This window comes from Morone saxatilis, unplaced genomic scaffold (assembly GCF_004916995.1).
Source record: "Morone saxatilis isolate NCDOM2014 unplaced genomic scaffold, NCSU_SB_2.0 Contig11, whole genome shotgun sequence".
Taxonomy (NCBI): domain Eukaryota; kingdom Metazoa; phylum Chordata; class Actinopteri; family Moronidae; genus Morone; species Morone saxatilis.
This window is the reverse complement of record NW_023339663.1, coordinates 17,865,330-17,876,328: the sequence shown is the minus strand read 5'-3', so window position 1 is coordinate 17,876,328 and position 10,999 is coordinate 17,865,330. Positions and strand designations below refer to the sequence as shown.

The 10,999-nt window shown below is 35.9% G+C and overlaps 1 protein-coding gene across 1 annotated transcript in view; it reads right to left on the bottom strand.

The window, feature by feature from the left end:
• The window catches only part of LOC118321159 (globoside alpha-1,3-N-acetylgalactosaminyltransferase 1-like), a gene marked incomplete in the record, with an annotated part of 8,690 nt that extends 2,411 nt beyond the window's left edge, over positions 1–6,279 (bottom strand). The window contains 4 exon segments of the mRNA XM_035652375.1: positions 2,122–2,154; positions 2,933–3,061; positions 3,395–3,436; positions 6,053–6,279. Of these exon segments, the coding sequence (XP_035508268.1) occupies positions 2,122–2,154; positions 2,933–3,061; positions 3,395–3,436; positions 6,053–6,117 (269 nt within the window).
• Positions 6,280–10,999: the final 4,720 nt, after the last annotated feature.

Genomic DNA, 10,999 nt, shown 5'->3' with positions numbered 1-10,999 from the left:
GTTAAAATTGCATTTTACTTCATAATTGCAACTGCATGTGTTGTATTCATTGTTGCAAAACTTGTTCTGTAGTTATACAGAACTGTAAATAGTTCGTTTGTTATCGTGATCAAAACCATTGATCTGATTGCACGCTTAAAATAACATACCGGTTAAAGCCACGCCCATTCCTAATACAGATACAAATATAGATGCTGTACTCGCTCATCCCTAGAAACCAGTCTTTGTTTCCCTTTCTGTTTCATCGGAGGCGTCACTCACCATGGTACATTTGCAAAAAACATTTCTCTACTCGCTGATCTTGCACAACTTGATGTTTCTTTTGACCTCAAACATTATGTCCCAATAAGCCACACTCTCTGCATTGCTCTCTATTCTTCTCTCCAGAACCTGCTCCATTCTCCCAGGCCATGTACTTTCCTCCAACTCCCTAGACCTGCCATCCTCCACTTGTCCACATGTCCTCAGACTTTCCCTCCATTCCTTACCCCCTAAATGCACACACACCTATTCTCATCAGTCCTGCTGCCACCTGAGCTTTTCCATCCATCTTAGGAGTGATTGAAGAAACTTATCTTCTTGCTTAAAGGACCGGTGTGTAGGATTTAGTGGCATCTAGGGGTGAAGCTGCACATTGCAAGTAACTAGACACTGCTCACATCAGTATTTGACAACCTGGGAATGAGAATGGGCTGTGAAGTGTGCAGGAGAAACTATGGTGGCAAGGAAACTTGCAAAAAATTGCTAAAGATACTATCTTCTCCAGAACTCAGTGTTAACTGTGTTAGAGTGACTCTCAAATAGGGATAAAGGGACATTGCCTATTTGACGTTTCACTCGTTTAAGCCTTAACATATTGGTGTATGTGAGTGTTAGTGAGTCCATTTATAGGTGCTGAATAAACTCTACAGGAAGACAAGATCATAACACCATCACCAGCACAAGACCCTGTCTACAGTGTTTGGTTTGTCTGTTCTGGGCTTCAACATGGTGGTTCAACATGGTGGTAAACGGTTTCTTCTAAGGTAACAAAAACACAATGATTCCTATATTCAGGTGATTATACACTAATAAAAACATAAGTATGAATATTACATTCCATTTATGTCATGGACACTTTCCATGGTTCTGAAACAGAGCGGAGGAGATTGATAGACAGACAGACAAAGCACGCCACTTAGTTCGGTTTCTTAGCCTGCCTGCTTTTTGTGGCTGTAAATATGACTTTGGTCCCTAATTCCATTTCACCTCGGGAGAGAGAGAAAGAGAGAGAGAGAAAGAGAGACAACTGTAAGCCGCAAAAATATGTTTCTATGCCTGATATTATGCAAAGTATGTGCATGTGAAAAGAAATGTCTCATTGCTCATTGTGTTATTTTTTAACTTTGCATTTATTTACATACTCAGAGATCAGATAATAATGTTGATCTGAACTAAGTTTAACATACATTTATTATTAAGATTAAATTCAAGAACCTTAATGGAAAAAAATAAAATAGCTATAACCTGTGACTCAAAAATGAAAAACATTTTCTCCCAATGTCTCAAAGTAGACTTTCAGGAGAGCACTTTCCTACTACCTACCAACTCGCCAGACCTGTCGTCCAGTTGTCACATGACGAACTGTCATTCACACCCTGCTTAGGAACTTTATCAAGGGCTTATTTGCTTTGTGAACAACTTTCATCTTTACCAGGATCTAGTCTTAAATACTTAGAAAATGTCATAATTCTAAAACGTTTCTTAAAGTTTCAACACTAGGAGAAACTCCTTGTACTAAGAAGCTTTATTATTACAACCCCAAAACTTTATTTTGTTGATAAATCATTAAACTGATCTGAACTGACACACCAGTTGTGACACATTAAGGCCTTATAATTAGAGCAGTAAAAATCTGAAACAATCATGTGATCTGCTAGTGGTGTTGGGGGTTGAGTTAGGCTCGTTAGTCTCACTGGAATGAGGTTTCACCAAAAGTTACTTCACAGATGTTCATGGACACAAAATAAAGACATAAAATGGTTGGACATTTTAAAGAAGTATTTTCCCTTAAAACATGCGATAAGAGTGCCAAAGTCATGTATGATTTTTACAAAGCAGAATAATGTTTTAATAGCTTACCCTTGCTGTGTGCTTGGCTGAGCATATTTCAGTCTGGAAAAGAAGAAATCAAATTTAACTTTATCAATTAAAAGAGGAAATACAGGGTAAATACAGTACAAAGAGATACAGAAAACACATATAGTAAAACATTATATAAAATAAAGGCAGACAACAATAACGTCAATCGATAAAAAGAAACTATTCCGACCTATTGTCTATCCCAGCATGCATTATTCAATGCATGCTTATTTATTGGTTATGTTGTTTAATCCCAGCATGCATTATTCAACAGGATACACCTGGGCAGCGTGGTACGTGCAAGAAGGACATTTTTTTTCTGAAACAAAAGTGCTAACCTTGATAATATGCAGATATCTGTGGGAGGCTTTTTGCCTTCAATCAATAGTTCAGCTCAAGGTAGACCGGGAAAGAGAGAGGGGATGACACGCAGCAAAAGGTCCACAGGTCAGACTTTAACCCATGGCCCTAGCAGCAAAGACTCAGCCTTGGTACATGGTAGGCCAGGTGAGTTACCAGGGAACCCAATGGACAAAACAATTTAGTTTTGTGGTAATATCCAGGGAATTAGGTATTTGGCAGTTAATGCAGCAGATGTGCAATATGTTTTCACAGAGTAACAACAAAAACAAGCAAGGCCGGAAAATGCTTCTCCTTTTTCATTTTCTTGTCATATTCTTGTCATATATTGTATTATATTGTCGAGTGTAGATTGTTTATTAACAGGGCATGGGTGTAAACCAGAGTTATGGGAAGTTTTATATGAGCTAGCTGTTCCTCTTTGTAAGTCAAAAGTAAAGTGGATACTCACCCATTTTGCATTTTTAGTTCTGTGATCTTCCAGCGGTTGTTCGGGCACACTTTTATCTCTGCAACCTTCAGTGCATCTGTTAAATCGTTCACCTCTGGCTCAGGGTTAGCATCACATGGTTGGCACAAGCTTAAAAGGAAACGCAGTATTTATTAATAATATGACAATGTTTAACTCATAAAATGGATGATGAAATAAAAAAAAGCTGTATGGTTTAATAAAATTCCTCCCATCTATATTTCTGGGTGGTGACTGCAGCCACTTGAGTCTGAGTTTTAATTTTAATAGTTTTACATGAACCCAGCCAGTGACTATAGCGACTGTGACTAATGTTTGTTTTGTCAAATTCTATTTATAACCTTCCTTAAGTTGACATTTCTTTTTTACTGAGCAGTTATTAATGCTCTGTTATAACCCATGCATTTGAATTGATACATTCTCTCTGTCCTACAGAAATCTTACCTGAAGTATGGGACATCATGTACTGAGTAGATATAGACGGCCCTGTGAAGACACACAAGTACAAGTTAACAACCTGTAAAACTAATACAGTGGTAGTTACAGGCTTTCTATATCGGAGTGTACTGATTGGTAATTAAACATGTTTTTCGTTGCTTTTGTAGTGTACAATGGATTGATATTAGCATATTTATGTGGTGTTATGACAATAGAAAAAATATATATTTGGTAAAATGCTTTGATGTGTATTTACAATACATATTTGTGTTAAGTAAATGCTTCTTTATGTAGAAAGGTAACCTGTTAGAGGAGCAGTTTTCTGGAGCCCCAAAACTGATTAAATGCGTGGTTCAAGGTTATCAGTCAAAATCGTGTGAATACATGCATAAATAATTATATAGTATATAGTTAAATAATAAAAAGTGCAATAAAAAGCTTTATACTCAGGGGATTAAAAAACTCAAAAACTAATCACCTATTTATCTTTTAGTAACTCATGTTTTATTTCAACTGTTTAATTTTCCTATTTCCCATAATTCATTTATATTATTGCTGAACTGTCAGTAATCAGTGACCTGTCTGATAATGTTTTACTGTCTTTTGTCAATTTAAGGGCTCCATATAGACTGCCAAATTACATACAAATACACAAAATTGAAATAGATATAGAACCACAGGGATGCAGATCAAATAATGCAGTTAGTTACTAGTGGGTTAGCCAAATTTAATTCAGTTCACTCATCATTGTCCCTGAGATGAAATTGGGTCTCTAGCCAGGCGACTAAACTAAATAACTGTAACAGTAAACTAAACAATAGCAAAATACTGATGATAATTGAATAATCATCAATAACATTAACTGTGCATCTTGAAAATCCCTTAATTTTCACCCCAGTGCCTCTTCATACCCAAGGCCTGACCAGAGATGGCTGCCATTTTGGATGCCATTAAGTCACCGAACTACAAAATGGTTGATTCGATCATTGGCACAAACTGTCACCACATTTTATCTCAATGCAAAACAAGTCATGTGGGTTTTTTTTCATAGCCACCTTGTGTTTTTTCTTCTATAATACGCCACACAACGGCCTGATTGTAATCTTGTAAATGAGCAGGTTAACACATTCCCCTTTGTGATCTGAACAAACCCAGCATCATTTTTTTATGTGCATGAGGAAAGACTGCTCTGGTGTGTTAAATGTGAGCGACAATCCACACCCATGTAAAATAATACATACAAATAAATCTAAAAAACAAAGTAAGCTCAATAAAACACAGTGTTTTCCAGTTTGGAACAAGTTAAGCAATTCAACTGAAGATGAATCACATTCAACCACCATCACAGCTAATTTTCCACTAATTCTATAGGATCTCAACCAGCTCTATTTACCTCAAAATAGGTTACTACACTTTGTTCATGCTGTTTTGGTACTATTATAACATGGTTCCAAAAGACGTTAACTACACTCCTGTTTGCCAGTGTTAATGAGGCCATGTTACTGGCTTTTTTCGACTTCTTTGGAATAAACACGCCAAAAGCATACACATATAAAACATTATGTGGTTAAACATTGCTTAAATTTGCCTGTGCCAAACTACTTACTTTTTACGTGGGATATTCATTTACAGAGCTACTGCAGAACATTTACAAAATCTGTTTCCTCATGCATTTAGTCAAAGGATTAAATGTAAAGTGTACAGATAAACTGATACTGATGTGATATTGATATAATGTAAACATGTTTTCAGCCTGTGCAAGGTGTGCATACATACATAATCCTGTAATAATTATTAATAATAATTCAATTATTTCATTACTTTACTTGCTTGATGTGTACCATAATAGATAAATAACTGTAACCACCATCAAACATTGGGTATATCCGGTAAAAGAACTTCTTCATTCAAGTTTTATTTTAAAAAGAAAGAAAGAAAAGTACTCAGTTTATCTGAAGGACATTTAGGCTGTCTCTGTGCAAAGCTAACTACACCTTCAAATAGGGTGGGACCTGCTTTGAAAATGCAAGGAGTAGAAAAGTACAGATATTTGTGTAAAAATGTGTGTGATAATGATAAAAAGTTATGAGAAAAATATATAAAGCCTGGAAAAACTATTTAAGTACAGTAATGAAGTATTTGTACTTTGTTAATTCCCACCTCAGATCAAATTCTGCTTCGGTCCCCATAAAGGTTCGGACCGGCCCTGACTTCCACTACTACATTTCTAACATATTTGGGATGCTCAACATTTCATGTGGTAGATAACTAAACTAAAATCTTATGATGGTAATTTTTATATTAAAGCCTTAATGATAAATCTATAGGATATTTAAAATAAAACACTTTGCACTGTGTATACAATATTTTGCTGCCTCTGAGGTTTCTGTTCTGTCCTTTTGTAATAAACCTTGCAAGTCTATCGTGTATATAAATGCAACTGTTATTCTTACTAAAAAAAAATCTTACCCTAAAGAGTCTTCAGAATCTGTTTTATTCAGAAACTTTATAGGCCTATACCTTCACATTATATATGTGTGTGTATATAGATACATGACACTTGGTGTCATGTATATACATGTATATATACATGTATATACATGACACTTGGAACTATAATATAAGAAGCTGTATATAAAGAAGTACAACAGATAAAAGTCTTACCCTAGAACGACGAAAATAAAGGCAAAACTGACCAAAACATGGACCTTGGAGACGTTACGCAGCATATCCACTCTCTGGCTAATTAATTAATTAATATTGTCTGTTCAAACTGTATCTGTAACTGCTGCAAAAAAAGAGTCCAAATTAAACTAAGAGCATTGGTTTTGGAAGCTTATTTCCAATGTAATCCAGGCAGCGCATTGAGTACTTTTAACGAACAGGTGGAGTTTCTTGTAGTGCAAGAAGTACAATTATACAGGGTATATAAGCAGAGAGGGAGGGGGGAGGGAGCTGAAGGTTGGATTGACGTCATCACCGTCAGGTAGCTGCATGAAAGGCAGCTGAAGTCACTGAAGCTGCGAGGGGAATAATGTGCGCAATCCTAACCACGCAGATATTCTGCAGCTTGTCAGAGCACCCGCTTCTTTAAGTTGGTGTTCAGGGAACCGACGATCACACTCAGCTCAACAAAGTGTGAGACCAAGAGAAGATATCAGAGATGTAATTTATATTTTTAAAAGTTTCACAGTTGCACAACAGTACAGGCACACACGTGAGCGAAATTTGCATCAAAACCACAGCCCATTCTTATGATTAACCTTCTGGTCGCAGCGTACTGTCACATTTCTTTACCAACGTTAATATTCTTAATAATATGATTCAATAGCGTTTAAAATGATTATATAATGTTCTTTTAAGTGTGACTATATAACATTATGTAACATTTCAGATTAAAAAATAGCAAGCAGGTAAAACTTTATCTAAATTTCGTTCCAGGTGGAATTACAATGCTGAGAGCAGGAGTTGTGGATATAAGATAACACACTAGACATAAGTGAACACAATTAAAACGGACACATAGGCCTACAAAATACATAGTAAAAAAAAGTTTATTATTGAATTAAATAACCCGTATATATGAATGGCATGCAAATCAAAACAAGTAGGAATGGAATAAACTGCTGTATAAAATAATTAATAATTAAAAACAAACGGCTTGCCAGTAAAAAAATAAAAGACACGCGAGATAAAACCAATACAATAGGTTAAGATAAAAAAATAATAAATAAAAATAAAAATAAACCAGAGTAGTGAAAGGCGGAGGTTTATTTTGAATGACAATAGCGTTGGGAAATACCAATCATGATTTGATGAGACGTTTCTAAGCTCAATTTAATTTGGAAGTTTCAGTCGAGGCCCCTGGAATAACCAGACGGTCTGGTCTACATGAAGGAAGGCGTCGGATCATACATATTTACAGTCTCAAAGGAACTCGTTAAACTATGTGTTAACACCCTTAAGTTAAACTGTAGCTCCAGAGAAAAGAGGAGAACAAACACATGGAACACTCTCAGTAAGCAGAGATCGGAGAGAGTGTCAGGGACGGTCCAGCACCTGCTGATTGTATCATACTAAACTCATAATAATAATAAAGTAAAACAGGGAGGGCAGGGAGCGGTTAACTCATCCCACTGGTTCACCTCTTTCATTTATTTGTGTAAGCGCCACCTCACTGGTTTCGTCTGCTCTTTATCAGATAACAAAATGACTGGGCCGTGACACCTGGCTGATCACAGTGTGCTCCAGGCAAAAACCCACACTCAACACAGCAACCCCCCCCCCAACTTCTTTAACGCTGTGCCACTCATAGGGGCGAAAAGCATATCACAAACAAGGGCATCCTGGAAAACACGGTGCTTATAATTAAAAAAAAAAAGCCTTAGCTGAACATAAAAGTGACATTATAACAGTAAACACCAGCATATCACCCAGTCCGTTGCAATATATTCAGAATCAGAAATACTTTATTGATCCCCGGGGGGAAATGTGTTCGTTACAGTTCTACTGTATAGTTCTACTCACACAACGTTAAAGAAATAGTACTTACATACAATATCTAACACATTATATAGAATAGAAATAGGTATTTAAATATAGTGAAAATAAAAATGGAAATAGAAATATAATAAGAGCCTAAGAGATATAATAAAATAATAAGAGCCTTTATACAAATTAAATGTAAATCTAAACATAAATGCAAACATATTCCACCGTATTCCTGGAAGAAATTAAATAAATAATAAGGAGTTTTAAGATTGTGGTGTTGCAAAAGTTATAGATAATTACAAAGAATGACATAATAATCAAGTGAATTGCACGTTGATCCGGGTGTTGCACATTAATCGACTTATTGCACATCATCATCTTGACACTCTCAGAGAGGAGTTAAAGAGTTTGATAAATAAACTAAATAATTTTATGATGAGATTTAATTAATGAGAATTGCCAATAACACTAACATTCACGCTAGTGTTGAAACAATGCCGTTGTGGTAAATAATCAGAATCAGAATCACTTTATAGGCCAGGTATGTGCACACACAAGGAATTTGACTCCGGTTTTACCTTGATCTCATGTACAAACACAGACTAACATTTAGCATCAATAAACAGAACAAGTTCAATCAAACAGACTTTCTGAAATAAAATGAAACAATGCATGAACGTTTGCTGCAAATATTGTGCTGTCCCATATCAAGAGGCTGTGTTTACATCTTTTCAATGAAAAAAAAATCAACAAAATATGTTATTTGTTAATATACAAAGCCAAACATACAACTGTAACAAAATTGTTCTTAGTGTGTTTCTTGAGCTCCGATGTCTCCCTGCCTCCATTCTCTGTATTACGCAAGCAGGTGAAGGTTTTTTCAGGACTCCCTCAACCGTCAGGATTGTTAACACGAGTGGAGCTGCTGGCGCAGTTGGCTGTGGAAGCTCATTGCTGACTGTTTTAAATAGACAATTAAATTGCTTGTTGGCCCGAGGCAGATGATAGCTGTTTTATGGCACACACGACATGCTGCAACATGAAACAGCAGGATAAGCAGACAGCTTCAAACATCGCCATTAAAGTGCTGACAAGCTACCAGGACCCGGATCTCTGTGTGGGGCTGTGCATGTTTGTCACTGTGATGGGTTGTGTATTTGAGCATGTGTTCTATTATTTATATTCATAAATATCGAAACAGCACACTTGAACCGTAAAGTGTGACTAAAGGCAGGCAATGGTCAAAATGAGGAAAAGCAGTCAAACAGGCAAGGGGTTAGGTGGAGAATCATCCCCCCGAGGGTCAGCGGGGCAATAGGTCAGACAGGCAAGAACAAATGCTGGAAAGTGCAGGTGCAAAGTAATGGAAATGGAAACATGGTGAGCAGGTATGCCGGGAAGTTCAAGTTCTGCAGGAGATAACATCTCAGATGATAATCATAACATAACACGGGCTTATACATAGGCCTACATACCTCACTGTTTTGATTTGTCCTGATTAGGCTGAGTAAGTTTGATGTTGTGCTAATTGTCGTTATGTGCAGCAGCGTGAATGTTTGTGTGGAGTCAAATGTACAACTCATAGTTCAGTTTTAGTTCACAGTTATGAAAAGAAAAATGGTATTGGTGTTCATGGTTTTTCTGAATGAAATATGCTCTGTTAAACTACAACTTTTGTAAAGTTTACATGAATATGTGAATTGTGAATATGGTAAACAAAGCTGGTATTCATTTTTTTTTTTTTACACTTCTCTTATTTTGTTTTTTGTTATTGAAATACCATCAATGTTTGATAAATATGTGCAGGTTCTTCTTCCTGGACTGTCACCAGTACAAACAGCTATAATAGGCATATTGTGAAATATTTTGCAGAGATAACTTACTCTAAACTCTGTCTGTCCACTCGCCTGCTTGTGTCATTGTTTCCAAAACAGGCAGCCTAGGTGGTTTTATTGAATAACTCAATTAATCAATGCATCTTTAAGTTATCCTTTAGTAACCTGGCAACAAGAGAACATGGCTAGGTACCATGAGTAAAAAAAAAACACATAGCCTACTTTTGTAATTGTAAAAGCTGATATGTAAAACATGCAGAACAGGACACAGTTTGCCACCTTCTGGGTAGCTATTATTGTTACTGTTTTGATGTTGATTTGCAATGTGTTTTAAAGGGCAGTGAGATTTCTGTCATGGTGAGTTTATCAGGTAAAAATCTGGGAAAATTAAATATTTTAAACTTTGTTTAGTTGCGCATTCCTCAGTATTTCTGAAACACACTCACACAACACTTTTACTTTTTACCATAACTGTTCTCACAAGAGGCATAGTAGAATTCAATGTCTAATAATAATAATAATAATAATAATAATATAAATATTTTATAATATCAATCACACCTTGTCTTTTAGTGCTACTATAGGGTGTAGAATGTAGCATCTTCATGTAATTCATGTTTTTGCTTGTTCTGTCCTGTTGTGGCTTATCTATTCTATGTCTGGCTGGTGAGAAAAGAGAAGAGATTGGTCAGACAGGAATTTTAATATTGGAAAAAAATATTTGTCCAGAAATTATTATAGCTATTGAAATATATTTACAGATGGGTCAAAACACATTATAATGAAAACGATATATCACGCCTACATGATATCAGGTTATCAGTAAACAGAAATGACAGCAATAATCATCAGTCTTCAGTGGGTAGGGGAGGTCAAACCAGTCAAAGTAGTCATATCAGAATCAAACTCAGAATCAGAAATACTTTAATAATCCCAGGGGGAAATTACTTATATATATGTTCAGATTCAGCAGTTGTACCTTATTCAGTCAGGACAAATAGTCAGAAATGATTTAACATTGGAAAAATACATGATTTTATTGAACCTACAACAGCTATGTATAGATGTTCACTTTTGTTGGATAGCAGGAACAGGGGGAAATGAGGTTGCTGACAAACTAACTACAAGTTCATCAAACAAGAATGGTCTGAGGCAGAATCAATAATTCAGCAGGGAAGAGTGGAAACTTGGCAAAATATATGGAATAATTATCAAGGGTAGGGAGTGGACTATTATAATATTAAAAAATCAGTTAGAGTAAGAAGCAGGAAAAGTAAAAGTAGAA